At 44.2% G+C, this 22,509-nt stretch overlaps 1 protein-coding gene across 1 annotated transcript in view; it reads right to left on the reverse strand.

Annotated features, from left to right (window-relative positions):
* SH3RF3 (SH3 domain containing ring finger 3) overlaps window positions 1-22,508 on the reverse strand; it is a gene marked incomplete at its 5' end in the record, with an annotated part of 235,066 nt that extends 212,558 nt beyond the window's left edge. Inside the window, one exon of the mRNA XM_042866782.1 lies at window positions 22,413-22,508. Within this exon, the coding sequence (XP_042722716.1) occupies window positions 22,413-22,508 (96 nt within the window). The remainder of the gene's footprint in view (window positions 1-22,412) is intronic.
* Window position 22,509: the final 1 nt, after the last annotated feature.

Raw genomic sequence — 22,509 nt, forward strand, 5'->3', positions numbered from 1 at the left:
GCAGTGACAATATATGTACAGATGCAGAGAAAACAGGTGAGCAGAGGTAGCAGTGCAGTGAGCAGAAGACACACAGTGTGAGGGCTCTGGAGAACCACTGCTGGATGCATTTACTCATCCAACTGGAGAAGTTTTAAGCATTTCCCAGAAACGTAGTTGATACGGCTAAAACACTCCAGTTGGTCTTTCCTGAGAGAGCCCAAACCAGCCAAACCCAACTTAAGGAAAAGTAGTACAGAAAGCAACACAACATCTAATGAGGATGCATCTCCATTGCTGTCATCCTAAATTTTCCTCTGGAGAAAAGAAGTAGTATTATAGAAACCTTTCAGGTAGGATATGTAGATGTCAGACTGTTGAGCTTTTCTTCCTCCCAAGCCAAACAAAAGCAGAAGGGAAATGACCGAAGACAAATGCATTGGGTGACTTTAGGGTCCCTGGTCCCACAGGTCTCTTCTTACTCCCTCTTCCGCTTGGACAGCGTTCTACCATCCTGCATCAAATTCTGCCTTTTTTTGAAGCTCACACTCTTAAATGGAGGGAAGTAAAGACAAGGAGCTAATTGTGACCCTCATGTGCACATCTGGGGCACCAGCTCACCTCTTACCCACCCAGGATCGCTCACTGAGGAACAACTCCTTAACCACACAGCTACCTGGGCCTTCTTCCGTGGACATGTGGAACCTACCGGCATGTGCAGAACTTTATAAAAGAGCAATCGTTAAAAACCACATATTATTAGAGTGCAAAAACATCTCTGCCTTTAAAGGGTAAAGTTTACTCTAGAAGCTAACTGACTGTAAACACCACAAACAAATCAGCCTTACAGTATTTTGTTTAACTTTCGTCTAACTACCTTGAGCACTCTTAACTTATAACCACATAAAGGAAGGGCAAGACTCTCTTTTTAAAAACTAACTCTGTCAAGATGTGTGTGTTCAGAAACAAAATAATTCAGTTAGTGTTCCTTTTAGACCCTCACGCTAGCAAGGTTTGGTATAGGATTTTAAATATACATATAAAAAAGTCTGCTGACTTTTACCTTCACTCAGTTCTCTAGATCCAGGGTCAACTATGAACCTAACAAACTCCCCATCACAAAAATATTGCCTTTTTGTAGCCTTTCAGTATGCTTCTAAATGCTGACTACTGTTGATGTAAGTCAAACAGAAATGTGTACAGAAATTGTTTGTACAGACTCAATTACAATGGGTTTCCACAGCTTGCAGCCCTCTTGTTAAGTAAATAGTATGACAAATAAGAATGCATTTCTTTTCTAAAAATTAATACAATGGCCATCAGACTTCCAGTACTCACCATAACCTCTGTTGTTCTTTTACTGAATTAAGAGCACATTCTCAACTGAATTAAGCCCAAAGCTTTCATGAAAATAAATTTGAAACCCAAGTATGGAATTGGCTATAGCCATCCATTAGCATGCTTGTGCTACGTGTGAAAAATCCTCCAAATCTCCATTAAGGAATTTATCCTCCACACAGGGACTGAAATGCAGCACACCTATAACCATGTATGAGCGGGAGCCCATTAGCGTTGCTTTCATCATCCATGAGATCAACTTCTGGGAGATCACAGGAGCACGGGGCAAAAAGCCATAAAAAGGAGAAAAATATAATCGTTTGTAAAATATTCCCTTTTATGTTGTACCGTGCCCACTAAATAATTAATTACCAACACATATCAGATGCTATTAAAAGAAAAAAAGAACAGGATGAAAAAAAAAAATCAATGATAAGCTCCAAAATGAAGTTAATAAGAGAAGAACAAGAAAGACCGCTGTTCAAAAACACACAGGTTAAATACTGAAGAAAGCATTGCCAGCAGCAATTGCCTGCAGGCATCCCAGGCGTGATTAGTGACTTAGTGCCACAGAAACAGCTACGTTGGAAAAACTCTGCGACCGGAGCATCTTGACACCAGGAGCTAACTGCGAACCGTGTAATCGCCTGCTTCAGATGGCAGTGCAGCACAAAGCCCCATGGCCTGTGCCCAGCTTTCCTGAGGGGCGGCACCGTGCTCGTCAGGAGTGTCCTCATTCATTGCTCCCCTCTGTCAGCATCACCTCAAATTCCTCCTAATGTTCTGGGGATTCTATCGGGAAATAGAAATTTCCATTAGAATGCCTTGGAGGAACCACTGTTTCCCTCGTTAAAGATGTGAATTACAGATAAATACCTTGCCTATTAACGTGATTTTCCGTGAATACAAAATGAGGTTTTCAAAAACTATTGCACATAAAATATGAATGTTGTTATTCTGGGAAAAGGAAATTGCTGCTGTGGAAGAGTCGCCCTCCTTTATCTTCATCCAGGCCACAGCAGACAGGCGCTGCATGTCGTTGAGATTTCACGTGGCCACAGACTGAGCTCTTTCACCATACACGGGAGACAGCTGATCGCTCGCTACCTGAAAGGCAACCATAGGGGCTGCACACCCTGTGAAAAAGGGAAACGACTCAGACAAGAGAGATCACAGTGGTTAACCTCCTGGAACACGTTAGCTGCACCAACTCCCAGTTGCCCAGACTAAACAACCCTGAAAACCTCTTGGTTTTATTCACTAACAGGAAATGATTCAGATACAGTTCTGCAAAGGCAGTCAACAAGAAGAGGTAAATTACACGTACTTGTTTTACTACATATTGCTATAAAACAATCGAGAATAAAAATTTTTCTGCTCAGAGTAATTTTTTCTTCCTTCCTTTTAGTGTTTTGCCCTAGGTTGGTACATCTAAATACACCTCGTGATGCTTCTGCATTAAAGATCAATACACACCATTTCATTTTTTTCAACACACATATCCTACAGACCCCTGACAGAGCAGTGCATCGCCAAGTGTAAAACCAAGACATAAACCAGGATTTCTTACCGATAAGGAAGCCTGCTTATAAATAATAATGAAAACCAAAGCACTGTAGGTTCTGGAGCTATGAAGAGAGAGACTTTCTTTTTCCCTTAAAGCTTCATTTTCATAAAAGTGATCTACTTACCAATATGAAATGTTACATACACATCACAGGACCAGCACATAAAAGGATCAGTCTTTTTGCCTCCAAAACTCATCCCAAACCACCCTATGAAGCATAGCTATGGTCACAGACCCAAACTTTGCTACACAGAGTAAGCAAAGGAATATCTGGGATGAGCCACCAGTATTCTTGCATGTTTTCCTAGTAAAACAACAGTCACCTGCATTGACTTCTTCATTATCAGGCATCTGGAGCACTGCTGTGATAAAGGACAAACTGTAGACCTAACAGTCTCCCCTACCATCAACTCCAGACCTTGTCCTGCCTGAATGCCTACCTGTGCAACCTGGTGTAGGGAACCTGCTTTGGCAGGGGGGTTGGACTCGATGATCTCTGGAGGTCCCTTCCAACCCCTACAATTCTGTGATTCTGTGATTACTGGAAATTATTTCTTGTAGTCCTTACCTAGAAAAAAAGTCCTCAAGTGTCTGCTAAGAGCCCTTTATGATCCATCACTGCACACAGCTTTTTAAGAGCTGCAACCCCATGTGCAGCCTGGACAGAGTGGCTCAATCTCCATTCAAGACAGCTATCGTCCTGAGGCAACTTCTGGAGCTCCACATGCCAGCAAGACCCACCTCAATGGGGTGGAGGGGCTGGCTGGGCAATCTGAACACAAATGCAACTCTATGGCCTGCAAGAGCATAAGAAAGCAGCAATTTGCATGCTTACATGCTTCAAATTCACAGGAGGCGGCTTCTCAAAAAATGCCAGCTCCGCAGTGGTTTCAAAATAGGGGCTTGCCAGCATCTGGCTTCTTGATAAACAACTGCTGGTGAGCCACTTGCAGCCTCTACTGAACCAGGGTACAGGGAGGCACATGGCTCCTGGACATATCCAGAACAGTCATTATTTTGGATGTTTTCTCCCACAAGAGGAGGCTGAAGGTGACGACCACATGGTCATCCCCTAGCCCATTCTCTGTGAAACTGCATGCCATTCCCTTGGAGTTGAAGCAGAAAAGAACTCTGGGGACAGAAACAGCAAAAGGACTGTTTAAATAAATGGTATCTGTGAGGTCCACGCTTTGAGGACTGAAGGTCAGGAGCACTCTAGTGCCTTACCCAACCTTCAAGAGCCGGGAAAGGGATGTGTAAATCAGCAGAGGCACCAGAATGACCAGGTTCTGCCAGGCTGTGGTGTCAGTGCCACTCCTGAGGAAGGAGCAGCCCATGAGGCCACCCAGTGTACCTGCACTGGCAGGCCATCAGCAGCTGCCAGGGAGCGTTATTACACACTGGGTGAAAACATCCCACAAGCGGATTCCTAAGTCATCTGGTTAAAGCCAGACATAAGTTCAGGACCTTTTCCTAAAAACAGCCATGGCCTGGCTCATATTGTGAGGAGGCCAAGTATGACCGCAGCTAAATGTGCCTGCGTGTGAGGGCACCTGGCTGTTAGCACCAAGGCTGGGCAAAAGGAGGAGGAGAAAGCACTGCTGCTTATCCATTGCTCAGCTGGCCTCACGGCCATTCGTGGACAGCCTGGAAACAGGCAAGGAATATGGCAGCAGTGCTCAAGCAAATGCTAGTGTTTCCCAAAGACTGCTGACTGAGAAGTTGGAGAGGTTGTTCTGCTTGCCCAGGAGGCAAGAAACAAAATTCATGCATTATCCAGAGAGAAGGAGAGTAGGATGATGGTGCAGATGCATGGTTCATTGAGATAACGCCACGTTTTCTCCCTTCCATCGCCCTGTTGTGACAGCACCACGGCTCAGGGCCAGGACCAGGATGCACACTAAGCCACCAACATCCTCCAGCGCACAGAAATGAATAATGACTGCTCTCAGGGGTACTGCTGGGCTGCACCTAAGGAAGCTACGTTATTAAAACAGCAGAGCCTCCAAGTCACTCTGCTTTCATCTTGCCTTTCCCCAGCATATCCAGAACAATCCCTCCGTTCATCACCCTCCACCTGTTGCCAGCTGTAAGTTTAGTGTTCCTATTTCTAGCACAATTGTAACGTAAGCGCAGGCGGTAAAAAACACAGCACTAAAACCAGTTCCTCTATTTTTACCTTAACTTCAGACTAGGATTCATCCAATTTGCTAACCATATGCTTTATGGGACTTCCCAGTCATGCAAGGCTCTCAGGACTCATCAAACCAAAAAATGAAGAGTACACTACCTTTTGTATTCTGCAACACTTATGTTTTCCTATAAATCAGTGCCTCTGCTCCCCAGCTGCTCATCAGAAGCCAGGATTTTTTTCACACTTGCAGCACTTACTTCTTTAAGACACAGCTACGACAGTTGTTGCTGTGGAATGACTTACCAGAGAAAAGGAGGCACATCAATGACAGACAGCTCTGAATTTTTTTGTGTGGTAAATGCAGCAATCGTTTTGCCAGATGAAGAACCTGCTGGGGGAATCACCATGTTGATATTTAAGAATAACCTTTATTCCTTCCAACAAAAACTTGCACATGATGCATCCCTTTCTTATGAATATTTTAGTAAGTAGGCCATATATAATTAAAGACATCAGTGACACTTGTAATGCTCATCCTCCCTGCAACAGCTGACAGAGAGCAGTAACACTGGCATTACATTCTACAGTTCTGCTTCATTCCAGCTCCTTCACCTGCTCTCCTACGCATTACAGAAGTGAACGTCTTCAACCATGTTCTTAATTCCTGACATGAGGACAGAAGCCATCGCAGCACCCGCTGCCTCCTTTTAAACAGATGCGGACAGGTCTAGCTAGAACAGAGCCCAGAAGCTGTGCAAATTCTCTCTAACCTCAAGTCAGCCGTTCATTTCTGCAGAGGACATCTCAGACACACGCTTAATTGAGAACATGCTGCTATAGTTAACCACAGGCAAAAATGCTTTAACGAAGATTAACACAAGTATGCATTTAAAGCTTCTGCTGAGATTAGACCTTAAGTGAGCACCACACTTGGGAACAGAGAGTTATCGCCAGAATACCTGTATTTGCAATGGGCTGCTGGCAGCTGTTTTCCCAATCACTGCTGGAAGACTGTTTCCAACATCCTATTATCAACTTCACTTTGGAAGCAGTGGATTTAATTTAGGGAAACAGTTCAGCAAAACAGATGAGCTGTGTGTCACTTCTGGGTTCCTTCAAGATCTGTTTCCTGCTTGCATTTTGCAGAAACTCATGAATACCTATGGGAACAACAGCTACGAACCTCATATGCTTTGAATATGCTGAACACCTATATTTGAGTATAAAGCTGTTTGGCAAGCCCTGCGCATTTCTGTTTCTGAGGTAAACTTTGTGACCTCTTTGTTTATCATATCCATCCACTCAATACTACTGACAAAGTGACCGCTTTCTTTGATGGTTTGTGATGAGCCTTGCCAAGTTAAATAAAGGACTCTGCTATTAATCTGCTCTACTGAGGTCTCTTATTTGGCTGAACCTGTTTGTCAAATAACTATAATAGCTATAAATACTTCAGATAAACTCACAGTAGCCCCAAGGAAAGACAAGGTATAAATTTTCAGGACAGGTGACAATTTCCCAAGTCTGAAGAAAAGACAGATTCTCACAGATAAATGATGGGAGTGATGGTTGCACTTCCTAGCTCTGCTTTCAGCCACCAATAGCACACATCTGAACATAAAAAACGCACCCAATCAAGAAACTACCTGAGTAACAACCTTTGAATTTTAACAGAGCGGTGTAATTCCTAAACGACCGCTTACTTCTAAAGCCATTATCTCCACTGCCAGGATCAGGCACAGTCCATGCTGCACTAATAAACTGTTCAGTATCTCTGGACATGGTCCTGGGCACCCTGCTCAGGGCTGCGCTGCTCGAGCAGCAGTGGGACCAGATGAACCCTGAGGTTCCTTTCCTTCTCAGCCACTCTCTGATTCTGTCATCTACCAGCAATGTATGGGGACATACTCTTCTTATCAACACCCATATTCAACTACACAGCACTGGAGGGACATCAGCTGCTTTTCTAGTTCATTTCCACCACTTCTTTCCAGGCATCTATTAAGGACCCTTTTGCCTCTTTCCATCTACCAAGTGTATGCATTTCTCAGTACACCCAGGAGTCCAGGTCCCCTAGACACAACCTGATCTTTCCCATAAATGCACAGTAACAAGTACTGAATGTGGTAACGTTATCATTTATTCTCAACCCACCTAGCAGGTTTTAGTGCGTTAAACAGATAGTAGAAATTTTAATAACACATACTTCAGCTTAGCAAGCCTATGCATAGAAGTTACAGCCTGTGTATGCCCACCTCAGCTTTAATCACTGCAATAGGAAATGAGACAAACAGAATATGATTCAGAAGGAATTAAGCCAGGGCCTTTCCATGGGCACAGATGAGAGAACCAGACTGACGGAAGAGCCAAGAAAGAGATTTGCGTGCGTTGTACAGAAGAAGCAAAAGACCATTCACATTAGCTACAGATGACTTTGTTTATCTTAACAGACCAACAATTTCCTATCAGGAACGTTGGTTATTTTGTAAGGGTAAAATAACAATGTCTTATACTGAAATAAAATAAGAAAACCAAAGTTTCATTCTGAGGCAGTGCTCCTCTAGCACTGAACTCTGTCATGAACATTAGTTTTCCATCTGCAGAAACAATAATTAAGTTTGAGTTCAAGTGAGAGCAACATTTCTTTCTTTACAGACTGAGCGCTTGCAATCAATCTTCTAAGAAAAATATAAGTTTTGCATTACAGCATTTGCACTCTTTCTTCTTTGCTCTCCTTGTTGCAGGAGCCACTTTGCCATCAGGTAGCTAGCAGATGACCTTCACTACTTACACACATAATACTTAAGGGCTACAGGTCCAGCTCAGAACTTCTGGGAGTCAAATGCTATCCCTGTCAGAGGGAAAGGTGACAAACCCATCAAAAGCACTACCATAGGAAACCCAAGAAAGCAGCAGAATATTGTTTTGTTTGCTCCTGACTTTCTGTGAGGATTTTAACAGGACTGGCAGACATAAATGAACACCTCCCAAGAAATAATTACAGCATTCTTAAACACAGGTTTAGATGAGAGACACAATGTTGGTGTCCCTTCTGGCTTTTCTGAAGGACTGTGAACTGTATGGGTGGAGTTTACTCCAGGCAAGTACTGACATACACCCAAGTTCTGTTTTTACTGTAACTGTCCTATAAACAATAACATCTGTTAGAGGAAAGATTTTTCAGATTTGTAGGAAAATATTTTCAGGAAAACTTGCAGGAGTCTATGGGAAATAAAGCAAACTCTCATCCAGTCATTTACTCATTGGTTCGCTAACGCTGGTAATAACATCTGCTAGCATGGATGAACAACCTGTACCAAATGATCAATATTTTGTGAACTTGCTAAACATGACCTATTTTCCCCTGGCAGGCGTATCTAAGAACACTGGTTCTGGTTCCCATGCTGGACAACCTCATGGAGAACTCCCCCATATTTTATCTGCTACAATAAGCACCAAAGGGCAGGGACTGCATTTCAGCTGCTTAGACCTTCCTCACAAAACCTGGTATCCTCTCTTTCAGGACTTCCATAAGGACCAGGAAGAAATCTAAAAGTGAAGAGCAGCATCCTCTATTGGAAGCTTTTCAAAAGACACCAATCAGCACATTCAAAACTCATAGAATCATAGAATCACAAGGTTGGAAATGACCTGCAAGATCATCTAGTCCAACCGTCCTCCCATTACCACTGAGGAGAACCAAACTGTGTACTCAACAGAGGCAGTATCACCATTTCAATGCTTTCCATCTTCTCTGGATATAGAATGAATTCTCACAATAATATAAAACAAATCATTATATAGCAAGGAAAGTAAATTGTGGCTGTGTTTCATCTTTTTCTTTTGCCAACACAATGAAGCTGTCACTAAGGCAGCCTTGAATGTTTTCATTTTCACACATTAACCCTTTTAGCACTGTAAATTTAACTCATCTTTTTGTCTCACAGGGCAGAAAGTGCATTTTAAACTTCTGAAATAATGGAGAGAAAAAATTTTAATTAAAGCTCTACTTGTACACAGGCACGAACAACCCTCCCTAAACCAAGAAAAGTGCTTTTTAAAATTAAAGTTATCATGCTGAAATTATTAACGTAGCTCCTGGGAAAAATGCATAATCTTTGCCTATCAAATGCCAAAATGACTAAAGTAAACTGCGTTTAATAAATATTATGTTTCCGTTCGAGTTCATACGCTCAGTTAATCACACACTGATAGGTGAAAAATATTTTCAAAGCTTTAAATATTGCAGCAGTTTTAAATCTGACTGCAAAGGTCTTCAGGACGTGAGTCAGCCAGAGCTACTTGGAAGAGATCTCGGATCAACAGCACTTCTGCACAGCTGCCAAGTTCTATTCTGTTCTGCTTCTTTCAGGGCAACCACTGACTAGTTAAATCTGCAGAGTCTCACTGCATGTGGACAGAGACGCCAAGCAGGGGGCACAGCCCCCTGCAAATGGGTGAGCTCCAGGGTTGCCTGTGCCACCTGGCCATAATGCAGCCCACAGTTCCCTGCGTTAATGATCACTCCTCCACCCTGCAATCACCCTCATCCAGCCTCTGGTTTACATCATATTCAGTCACAACCCAAGGCACCCCATTAGGGGGTACATTCATCTGTGGTACCCACCTGTCTCCATTCTCTCCTCCCAGAATTCAAGGTGCACTTGTAAACTAATTCCAAAGGTCCTCAGCCACAACTCAGGTTCTTCTATGAGGTCTTTTACCATGGGATGCTGATCATGGTCTAGCTATTCACCTTAACAGCAGAACATTGTAGTTGTGATGCTTTGACAAAATAATAAAATGAGTTAGGAGCACAGTTGTGTCATTTAACAGCTATGTATATAGCAGCTATATTTCAGAGTAGCCACTACCATCCAGTGAAAGCAAATTAATTATTTAGATGTATTTATAGGATTTATGGAGCAACCGAAGGCAAAGCTAGTTAATTGAAATCCTGATAACAGACTGAAGCCTGTGCTAGATCCTAAAGTCTTTATTAAATAAAGCCATTAAGGCAGATGATAATCCCCGTGGCCTTAAATATGAATAAGGTGTAATGTAAATAATAGAAGGCAAAAATCCAATTTGCATAGAGTGAACTTTCAAATACTCCACTGTTTCCATTAAATTACCTTTTATTCAACATACTGTAATGGCACTGAGGGCACATCAGGCTCCCTTGTAATACAATTATTGTTCAGCATAAAAAGTAGTTTTCAACTTGAAGCAGCAATGAGAAAGGTTTTACTTGGCTTCTCTGATATGTCAAGTGACATAAAAATGGAGAACAAAAGCTTCATAGATGCAATAAAAGAGAAAATAAGCAAAGGAAAAATAAACACGTGCAAACAAAAAACATCCAGTATGTGAAGACAAAAGAAAGAAATAGGGAACATAATAGTTGCCTTCCAGTTAATTTTACAGCATTTTAGTATTAGGAAGCTGAAGAAGGGAACAATTTCAATAACTGAAGAAACTAAATTTGGATGTAGGCCAAATGGAGCTGTAGTACACAGTGGAATAGGTGAAAATCATCAGAGCAAGACCTGTTGTGAAATGCCTGTTATGCCTCTTCCAAACACATGAATGACGACAAGAACTTGAGGACATCGAGGGTCACAGCAGCAGTGCCTGGAGCCTAAGGTCATGCAATCTCCACCCTAATGCTAGCAGGCCTCTCTGTGCTTTAGTTTCTCATCCCAAAAAGCAACACTGATACTATTTTCTATAAAGCATTCTGTAGTGTTTAGAGATATTAAGTAAGATAACTATATTTATTAAAGAATGAAACTGTAACTTAAGGTCAAGATTCTACTATCACTGCTCAGAAACAGAGTATCTCTACTGGGAAATTAAAACAAGCCATTAAGTATGAGACTATACTTTGGATGTTGAACAATTTTTCCACTCTAAGCCTTTCCACAAATCAGAAGAGCTCCTCTAGCAAAGCTGCAATGAAATAAAGACGTGAGAATGACTCTGTATTCAATTTCTGTATTCAATTTGGAAGTAGTATACCCAAAGAAACACTCCAACATGAAAATGAAATCTTCCTTAGAGCATCCTCACTGTATCAAGACAACTAAGGAATCAACAGCACCGTTCCTCTCAAGCTACTGTAACCTTTCAAAACACAAATACATGTGGTTTGCAATGTTTACTTTTCTCTGCCTGTGGCTGTGTCTGCTAGGTCCTGTTTTCTGTGCCAATTTCTCTGGTGTACCTCTGCCCTGATGCTGACATATAGGAGGAGCAGGAGGGTTGTGGGATGGCTGAGAAGGAGCTCAAGAGCACATCCCTGTGCAAAGACACTTCTGGCATTCAGAGGGGACAGAGACAGGCAGGAGGACAATGCCAAGGGAAAACTGGCATGGAAGGAATGGGAATAAACAAGAGGGAAATGCCCAACTTGCTCATTGCACACAGAGCCAAAATCAGGAACATGGGGCAGAGTCAAAGCAAAGCAACAGAGTGACTACTCTGCACTTGAATCAGCACTTTGAATAATATTTGTACCGAGTCAATGAAACAAAGCCAGACAAATCCCATTCTTCAAGTTTGCCTCTCTAGGAATTATACTTCTCCAACCAAATGGGTCTGCAGAGGTGCCACAGTATCGCTGCTTGTAGTACTGACTTCTCACACCTCCCACAGGAACTCCAGGGAAACACGTGGTCCCCAAGGCTCTCCTGTGTCCCTGTGAACAGTTTGGGCATCACAGTTCCTTCACACTTATCTTGGAAATCTGCAGTCCTTTTGGGCTGTGAGGATAGAGGAAAAGAGGAAGTGGAAATGAAAAGAAAAAAAGAAATTGATTCATCCTTTCTACTACACTACAAAGAGAGACTTTTGCTCTCTCACCACATGCCTGGCAATGCTGCCAAGTAGCAGATTACTCACTTTCCTTCATTAATCACTTAAAAAAAAAGCTGTGAAAAACAAAATGGTGTTTATGCAAAGTTCATTGGACAAAGCTACTGAACAATGAACATGACAAAGGGCAACACACAACTGCTTTCTTGGGTCTGCAGCCATGCAACTTGTAAAAGTTAAATGTTGCCAACAGAAGCACCTTCCAATGCTATTCATGAGCCAAGGAAGCTCTTCAGAAAAAAAAACAAACAAACAAGAAAAAAAAAATACCTTTACTCACTGGCCTTTATCTACTTGCCACCAGTCATTCAGGGTTTCCACAGCATTGAGACAGTTTCAGGCTGGCCACATCTTTTGCTGTGTGTTTGGCTTCTGTTTATCCCACCAGTACAGGGAAGGCATCACTGATTTGGGGAGCTGGCATCACTGCTTGCAACCTTTCGTTTTTCAGTCATGAGTTGACTCGCAAAGGAAGTGCATGTTCATAGAAAGCATCAGAGTAACTGAGGAACCCAAAAGTTCCCCACAGCGTCTCATTTTGCAGGTGGGCTCCAACTCTTCTAATGTCAGCCCAGTAATAACAAAAAAAAACCATGCCCCTTTCCTTGTCATCTCTGGGCACTTGAGGGTGGGAGCCTGTGTATAGAGTGCCCACAGCAAGGTGAGTCCAGAGTTTTACCTCCATAACAGACGGACCCCAGCACAATGCACTTCACTGTAATGGTGAGAAAGATCACAGTCATGGAATCTAATATGTCCACCAGAAAACTCTGGGGTCTCCAGCTTGCTGAGAGTGCAACACTAGCTCTAAACAGCTTCGAAGGCACTCATCAAATCTTACAGACTACACTCAACAGTTCCAAGTAGCAGCATAGCCAGGGCAAATCCTCCGTAAATGCTTCCCACATACTTTTAAGATGAAGCCATCGCACAAGACCTACTCCCACAGGAAACAAAGCATCCAGAATGATCCTCCCTTGTCTCTCGCAGGACATGAGACCTCTTGGCATGACTAAATGCCATACAGTCACCACAGCCACCGCCCAGCACGGCCCACTCCCAGGGTCCCTGACCACCAACAGTGCCGGCGCCATTTCAGTCCCCACATGTAAGGGCCGCCATCTTCTTCAGCCTGCTCTGCACCTACTGCACAGGCAGCAGTGACAACACCTGCCTGAAGGACAGGCTCTGCAAAGTGGGCTACAATACATGCAGATACATGTGATTATACATATCAGATATATGCCAAGGATCCAGGCATGTGGACATGGCATTAAGAGACCCCGTTTAGTAATGGGGCAACCTGACCTACTCTGACCTGCTGTCAGGTTGATGGTTTGACTTGGTGATCTTCTCCAAGCTAGAGGACTCTGTGGTTCTGTAATTCTATTTTGGAGATTAACATAACCATCTATGCAACCACTCTTGAAACTGCATGTTGCTCTTCTTAGAGAAAAGGCTAAAACAATGCTTAGCAACGGAGGCTCAAGCAAGCTAATATGAAACAAACACTAGAAGCAGAGAAACTGAAAAGAAAAAGACCCGTGGCTTTCCACACCTCTGTATTTCAGTGAGCTGTTGTGAGACAAAGGGAGGAAGGCATGAACCTTCCCCTGTAACCACTGATTTCCTGGTTTTCAAGGCTTGGGATGAGTGGGAGATGTCCGTTCAGCTCTGGCTGCTGAGTTGCTGTTTGTTAATAAGCACAAAATGACCTCTCCCTGTCCTCACAGTGTTATTACATATGCTGAACCCTGCTCAGATCTTTACTTAAAGTGTGCTAAATTATTTTAATAGGAATAGTGATAGCCCCGACATGGAAACATATACCCTGATAAAAGTGAAACTGACCGCATACAAAAGGAAGTCCCATGTTTGTTGGAACAAGTCAAACACAAGCTAGCTCAAAATAAAGTTTTCCTCTCCACAACATAGCTCAAAACTACAGTTTAGAATGTGTCCATTTTTCATTATTCAAAAGATACAACTGACTCTGATCTTACACTGCTGCATGACTGTGAAATGTAAACAATCAGATGTTTTCTACTGTGACCTACCCAGAAGAAAACAAGAAACAAAAAAAAAATTCATCTCATGGTTGTCAGTTATTATTTTACTCTATCTTATGACACATACATATGACTGTATTCTCCAAAGGCTTTGCTATTATGTGCGTTAGAAGAGAAGCATGCAAAATAAAGGGATTTTGGAGGAAAGCTGCTGACTGAATTCTGCAAGGGACAGCAGATAAACCAGTGCCCAGCCCCAGTGCTGCTGGGGCTTCAGCCTATGATTTTCACTTTTTCCCATCCAAGTGGGGCTCCATCACTGGAAAAAAAGGCGAAACAGCAGTGGGATCCATGTATACATGAGCATGGGGCACAGGAGTGGCTCAGGAAAGCAGCCCAGTCACATGACAAGTGCAGATCTATACTTGGGGAGTGCAGGAACAGGTTGTCGATGCACCCATGTTCATCACGTGGTGACAGTACTGCACAACCCACTCTACTGCATGCATAGAGAGACAAGAATGCAGAAAAGATCCTTTTCTGTCAAAAAGCTATAAATTCTGGGATATATATTTAGTACACACACACATACATATCTACTTTTGCTTGTGTGCATCTTATTTACAGATAAACACATGCAAAATGAAGTCAGTTGTCTACCTCCTTCTACTTTACTGGGTTAAAATAATTAAAAACACATCAATTATTACTATCAACTACAATGAAAACATACTGATTTGCTTACAGGGATGACAACACCGCAAACCTGAAACAAACTGCAACAAAAGCACTTGTATGCATGTAAGAAGGCAGCCAATAAAACAGGCAGTCTGTTAGAAGCTGTTTCAAAATGAAATTAGAAATTAAAAAGTAAATTCATAAAATCGTATCTTTTTACTGTAACTCACCAAGGAGATTTTGATTTGAATTAGCCTGAAATTAATCCACAAGCAAGCATGTTCAACAATATTTACTACAAATATCATTTAGTAAAGTAAATACGATAGTGCCTGGATTTGGCTGACGTTTGGCTGCCAACAAGAAGGCAGTCAGGACACAACACACCAGGCACAGCAGTTCCCCTCTCTTTGTGGTCTGGACCATGGTGTCTTCACCCATACAACGCACTCAAAACTTCAGATCTCTCTCTCACACTCTGCCCATCTTGTACCTAAGCCCATGATAATGATGCATCAGCTGCAGCACATAATGAACCTCTGTCCAGAAGGGGAGAGACTTTAACAGCTTAATGAGATAGTAATACATATTAAAATCAATCTTATTCAGATGATGTGTCCATTGTAGTCTTCCCTCTGAAAATAACTGAGGCTGCAGGAGAACTGATCATTAGCATTTTGATAACAATCTAGTCAACCTGCTGTTAAAATATTTTTTATTTCATCTCAAACTGGGATTTGTTATCTTCTGCAAGCAGACCATTCTAAAATTAGCAATGGCAAATTCATATTGGAATATCAGATTTAAAAAAAAAATCTTGGGAATAAAATTAACATTAACTTGCCTGAATAATCAGGCTCTCCCTCCTGTTGCTGTAGCAGTGGAGAGGCACTTCAAGTATCGGGTAAGAAACAACCTCTTCTCATAATTACCAATTCTGTACACTCATTCACCATACACAAAACCAGTGTCACTTGTGTGGTAAATCATATTCCAGATATCAGCCAATTAGAGGAACAAACTCTGCTGACACTGATCCATAAGGCACACCAGACAACAGGACCAAGCTTTGCACCATGGTCCCGTTGTCTCAGCAATCAGAATATCCTTCTCACCTCTGTGTCGAGTAACATTACACTATTGCTGTGGCAAAAGCGCACAGTCCCACGCAGCCTCATCAGTGCCTCCTGCAGCTGCTTCTCACCAAAGCCAGCACTGCAGGGCACTCCAACCGAGCCCATGATCCCAGCAGAGAAGCACAGCAAGGGCAGATGTTGCGCAGCCCATCCTGGGCCATTTTTCAGCATGTGGCTGCGCAAGCACTTGTGTCACTTGCACATAGGCTGCAATGCATGAGAAGAGAAAGAGAAAAAGCAGCTAACGGCAGGCATGAGGAAAAGGGCAGTGGCTGCTGCCCTTAGTTGTGGACTGCTGGAGTTTGGGTGTGCACAGACAGCATGCGCTGTGAATGCTGTGGAGCTCATCTGAGCTGCACTCAAAAGGCTGGGCAGACAGTGCTCTTCATTTCACATGTTTCACATTTTTCTCTCGACTTTTAAAAACAAAATGTCTTTTTAATACCCAAAGCAATATTCCTTCCTTCTGTCCTTCCCCTGGGCTGAAAAGCATTCCATGTGCACGTATCAATAAAAATGATCACATTACACGCAAGGACTATTAGATTAAACTATACACTGTGGGGCGTTTTTAAAGCTCCTCAATTTTAAAGGTCCATCATGAGTTCTCTGTCAACAGAAGCAGTACTTTCCTCAAAGAAAAGCTAACCAGCAAGTTTAACACTGCTGCTGAAGAGCATGGCACTGGAGCCAAGCAGAGAGAGCACAGCAGCAATCTCCTGCTGCCCTGTGCTGCCAGGAGAACATTCAGGCAGTAAGAGGAACCTAAACCAGTGGAAGAAAGAGGATCAGGGGGTGGTAAACAGAGAGGCTTTGCTTCCAAGCCCAGCTCTGAGATGTTCCAGTGAGACATTTTCTTAATTTTTTCCACTTCCCTTTGCTTGTTTTTTTTTTTTAAATCTTTACTTTCCCTTTCACACAATGGTCCAGATGGCTATTTTCCAGCTCAGGACCAGGCAGCAGGCTGGCACGGTGCAGGGCTGAGGAGGAGCCCGCAGCTGGCACAGCTCTGTCCTGCTCCCAGCTGCAGGCATGCAGCTGCTGTGGGAGCTGGGGCAAGGCCAAGGTCAGGCAGCTTTCTCAAATCCTGCAGTTTATCTTCGTCCCGGCTCTCATGTCCTATTAGGACTAATCTTGGGTTCTTCCCATGACAGCTTGCCCCAGACAGGGGAAACCTGTTGTAAAATATCAGATTTTAACAAGACTGCACTGAAAATACTAGCTAGAATTCAGCCTCTATGCGATGGGGGACTACTGGAAAGCCGAGCATCCCGGAGAGTTTTACTGTGCAGAAGTCACCAAGCCTCCAAAAACGGAACAAATTCAATACAGAAGTCAGAAATTACAATCCTTAGAGATATTAGAATGAAACAGTCGTTATTAACGGTCTTTTATAGGTTAAGGAGAGGCTTCCAAGAGAATGATTTCTGACTTAAGAAGGAAGTAGCTTCCCATAGTCACAGATATTACAGGCAGGTCACGGGAGCGCGAAAGGGAATTGGAGGTTCATCTGAAACTTAAGCAGTGTAAGCATTGCTTCCTAACAGATATAGCTTGAAACACTGAAGAAAGTTGTGAAACTGTAGGGAAAGCTCCAGGCACACTGTTCAGTTTGAAACAGCAATCAGATAATTAGCCTGAAGTTTTGAGACAGCACACTAAAATAACTTCAGGCTCTAAGAAAAGATCTTCCCAGCCCCTACAGAATAACTACATGTTAGTATGGCAGCTCACATGTGCGAATCAGAGAGCACACATTGCAGCTGGGACCTATGTGGGCCTACCCACCAGGACCCTGTGTCCTGCCCGAGCAGCCATCAGCCCTTGGCCTCAGGAACACAGCAGCCTCCCAAGAAGCAAACTGCATTGAGGGGAGCTGGGCAAAACCTGCCAGAATTCAAATATGCACAGGGTAATACTCTCATCAGTTTGTACATTCTCTCTCTGAGCAAACAGCTGCTGAACTCCAGAAACTGTCACACTCTATGTGCTCTCACCATCCATGAAACACTCAGAGGGATGATGTGCAGAGATTAAACTTAGCATCCACATTTGATGGCAAGAGGAGGCACTGAAGGCATGCTATGCTGACATGCATTACTAGGGCTGGTGGCACAATGCCCTAAACACAGTCCCTGGGCACTCCCATGTGTGCCTGAGCTACTGCTGCCCACCCAGGAACATGAAGGAAAGCCCTAAAGGTTGGCACTGTCACCCCGTGGGCACATCAAGTCTACCACACGTTCTCTCTTGGGCACTGGAACAGGTTGACTTGTGGATTCTCCTCTGGAGATATTCAAGACCTGTCTGAGTGCCTACCTGTGCAGCCTGCCATAGGAAGCCTGCTTTGGAGGGGGGTTGGACTCAATATCCAGAGGTCCCCTCCAGCCCTTACAATTCTGTGATTCTGTGATTTTTTTGCTTGCGAGTAGAAGCTAACAATAATGCCCAGTGTTAGGTAAGCATTGCATTTCTCTAAAGTGTAATGGGCATCAAGGTGACACCTGCAAATGGCAGTATGGCTGAAAAACTAAGAGCTCAGTGAACCTTGAATGTATTTGGTTTAGCTCCTCTGCAGTCCCCTCTCCTATGCTCTCTCACTTCTGTGATGAAAGTCTTAACTGCTGGTATTTTAAAACTCTTTGTTACTCTCTTTACAATACCCTTTAGTGGCCCTGGTAATCTCATGCATTAAAACACACTTCTTAATCATCTGTAAGACAAAAAAAACAACAAACCTATCTCAAAATCAGAGACCTTGATACCTAGAACGCATACTTGGAAGTACTGCTTGGACAGCTGGTGAGAAAGCTCAACCATTAGCCAACAAAACCAGAAAAAGATATACCTGAGAGAAAAAGTAAAATTAAGGTATGTCTACTTCATGTTGTGCATTGCTAACAAGTGTGAAACTCCAACAGAAACCTGATCATTAGAAAGTCAAGTTTAGGATTCTCTTCTGCCCCTGACAATGCATCCTCTCAGCCCACTGGTGCCTGCAATGGATATACATGCATATAAATGCAAGACCTCATCTGCTTCTCTTTGTATAACCCAGAGTGAGATCTTCACATAATAGAAAGGGGCTACAGTAAGAAAATACTGCAGTGAAAAATTTCCACAGCTTCTACTCCACAGTGATCCCACTATAACCTCAAAAACAGACAGTGCAGGACAGGACAGTGCTCTCATAAAAAGCAATGGCTTGATACCTCTTTTAGGCAATTTCTGAAACACTGAGTAACAAACCAGCACTGCTCCCTCTACTTGTGAGGCTAAGGATTCAGAACCTTCCTCCTGGGCTAGCAAACTGCAGCCTTTCACCTGAGGCAGCAAAACAGTTCTGCACATATCCAAGGTGGGAGAAGCACCCATGAAAGGCAGAGCACAGCGTATCTGTCACTGTGCTAACACTGCATTTCCCTTACACTGTCCCTCGCTGCCACCTGTCCCACCTGCCGGGAGCACACCTCATGTGACTGCCACTTTGGCCATGTCTCTTCTGGGGAAATGGAGACACAGCTCTGCTTTTTAAGGCCTGTTGCTTTGTTACACAAACACTGCTCTCAGGTTATATATGAAGCAAGCAGTAAGCTTTGCACCTGGAGTGGAAGACAACCAGTTTGTGAGGAAATTGATAGACTTGCACATATTTAGCTGTCTATTTGATCTTGAGAACTCCTGAAAGATTCGAAGTGATACACTCCAACAATTGTTAAAAAAAATAAAACTCGCTCAGTAAGGAACTCAGATTTACCATAATGCCTCAGCAGTCCGAGGGAGCCATTTACTTTGACAGAACCTGAATTCCCCCAGCGGTTCTACAGTGGTAATGGAAACAGAGAAGCCAATAAATTACAACCTTGTGTGTAAAGCGACTACCATTATAAACCACTCTCAGCCTCCTGTGTTATCCCCAGGGGTGGCCACTCTAACAGCTTCTGGATTTTCTTCCCCTCATCCTTCTGCTGCACTCTTTCAGCTTTCAGACCCTTTTATAAATCTATAACCATACTCTGCATTTGCATAGTATCTTTAAGGTGAGCATCCCAAAAGATATAGTGTAGAAACAACTGTTTTTACAGGCTGAGACAGGCACTGGAAGGCTGACAGGCTTAGCAAGGGCACATGTCACTGCAGATCAGGACAATCACAAGTATCCTTCAAGCCCAAAGTTGCAGGGATACACCACTTCCAGACCTCTCATGCTTAAGGTGTGTGCCATGTGCCTTAGAGCACCTGCAGTACTTCTTAAGTACTGCTGAAGGTTGGCCTTGGACAACTCTTTCAGCTGCAGATCATTCCCAGCTCCTCTCATTCCACATTTCAGCACTCTGGAGAGACCCAGTCCATGCCAAGCTATTGGGAAAGAACCATCTGAACCCAGAGAAAGAAACACAAAGCTCTGAGTTTTGCCAAAGTGTCAAACAATGTTCGTCGGTTTTTGGAAATAACAACTCTGCAAAGCAGACTTCCCCCAAGTGTAAGATGTGTCACAGCAAAACACGGGCATGATAACAACATGGAAGCTGGCTCTGCTCTGCTTTCTAAGGTTAACTGAAATTCTCACAGAAACACATCCCCAGTGTGATGGTAATAAACAGCACTCTGAGGGTCTCTGCAAGACCAGAGCCTGATGGAAGCACCTTGGCTCTGTGCCACTGCACAATGCAATGAGCAGCCTCCTTCCTAACCAGAACCCCATTGGTATGTCCCAAGTTATACATTAAAATGAAAGGTATTAATTAGCAAAACACTATATTTTGCATTCAAGCCTCAGGCAGCAAATCTGCACTGATTTCTGAAACTAGAAAAAAAAATAAAAATACAGAAATAAAGATAGAAACCACAATAGCTCTCCCCAAGAGAGATAAGCTGTCCCGGCTCCATGTAGGATTGGAAAAGGTGGACCCAGTTCAGACCTATACAGGATTGAATAGGAAACGGTTCTGCTCCAGCCCCGTGCAGGCATGTTTGTTCCAGTGGCTGTCTGGGGAGGAGAGGTGCTGCACTGCCTCCAGGAAAGCTCAGCAATCAGCTGTATCAGCAGCTCCGAGGAGGATTACTCTCCCCTGCTGCTTTTTTTAAAAGCAGATTAGTTCAGACTTTCTCTCCCTGTAATGAACCTTGTAAGGATCAAGCACGCTGCATTGATTTGCAGGGTGCAGTTGGGAGCTCAGTCAGAAGCTGTGCAAACAGCCCCGCAGCCCCCCAGCAGCATCCACTCACCCCAGTGAATGGAAGCAGCAGTTGTTAACCATAGCAGCCAAAATGTGATTCTAAGGTCACGAGCCACTTAGCGTTCTACCAAAATCAGATGGATAGCAACCCACACAGACACACCACAGAAGTGGTGATGCTCAGCACAGCGCTGTTCAATCAAAGTCAGAAAAGGAGAAGACAGGATGTGTGATCATTTACTACATGACAACTGGCATAGGGGTTAGTGAAGTGACTTCAGGCAATCCTGATTACGGCGAAATAATAAAACCTCAACCTCTCTGAGAGTACTCACATTCTCAAGTTACTCTCAAGTAAGTTTTCCCCAAAAGCATCTCTTTGTATGTGCATTCCCCACAGCAACATCCCACGGTAACTGGGATTAACAGCCAGGAGAAGCAGAGCCTGTGCTGCTAGGTGCCCACAAACACTGCTCAGGGCACAGGACCCTGCAACAAGAGCCCTGCAGATGCAACAAGTCTTCGATGCAGCCCCTACTTCCAGTACCAGTGCAATGAGGACATCATGTTCCAAACAGCACACCGAATGCAAACTGCCATTTGGGGACACTGAACCTCCAGGTGACAACAGCTGTGTGCCGTGACAAAGCAGTGAGCATAGCTGAGCTGAAAATCACAAGCAAAAAAGCAGAGGGTGGCATCCCACTGCCCCGCTTCCTCTTAAAGCTCGACAAATCTTTATTAAATACTTGAAGCCGATGGCAGCCCGCACCAAAGTAATAAAGGCTCTGCCCTGCGAGAAGTCTTGTTGGGCGCATTTCACTCCAAAACTGGTTTTTATGGAACAATGTGCGGCATTTGCCATCATTTCCTGCAGGCAAAACTTTGAGACCCCAGGACAGCTCTGTTGGTTCTCCGCAGGAGATAAAAGTAGGAAATGAATTAACTGAAACATTCACGACAGTGACACAACTTCACACGGCATCTCCGCAGTGACCTTCCCGAGGCAGAAGCCTGAGCACCGAGGTACGGCTCAGACACAATCCGCGGGACCAGGGATAACCCCATCTACCCGCTGTAAGTATGACGTTAGAGATAAGATAAACTTCCCCGTCTGTCTTCGGGAGCGTCGCCGTTCTGAAGTCTCCCGGAGAGGTCCGGCAGTGAATTACATCACTTGGGGTTCTGCCATACGGAACACGGGGAGGAACCGACCTCTGTCCACCCGAGTGGACGCAGCCCTCGCCACTGATTTTAAAAGCAGCGAGATCGGGCGTTCGACTGCGGGTTTAAAACATAACCGCATTCGCTGCAGCGCTTCCCCCTTCAACAAACCGCGCACCTCACACGCAGACCCACGCTCCCGGGAGGGCAACGCCAGCCGGCAGCTCCTGCACCTGCCGGGCAGCGGGGCTGGAAGCGTCGCCGGGACTCAGCGCCCCGCTCCCCGCCGGCAACCCCGCAGCCCTCCGCCGCGCTCTGCCCGCCCGCCTGCTCCGCGCGGCCCGCACCCACCTTTCCCAGCAGGGCGCTGCGGCTGGCGGCTGCCAGCTCCCTCAGGCTGGCGGCGGCCGAGGCGGCGGCGGCGGCGACGGCGCTGGGGGCGGCGGCG

Source organism: Lagopus leucura, unplaced genomic scaffold (genome assembly GCF_019238085.1).
Source record: "Lagopus leucura isolate 7727_CA_CO unplaced genomic scaffold, USGS_WTPT01 Super-Scaffold_100001, whole genome shotgun sequence".
Lineage (NCBI taxonomy): Eukaryota > Metazoa > Chordata > Aves > Galliformes > Phasianidae > Lagopus > Lagopus leucura.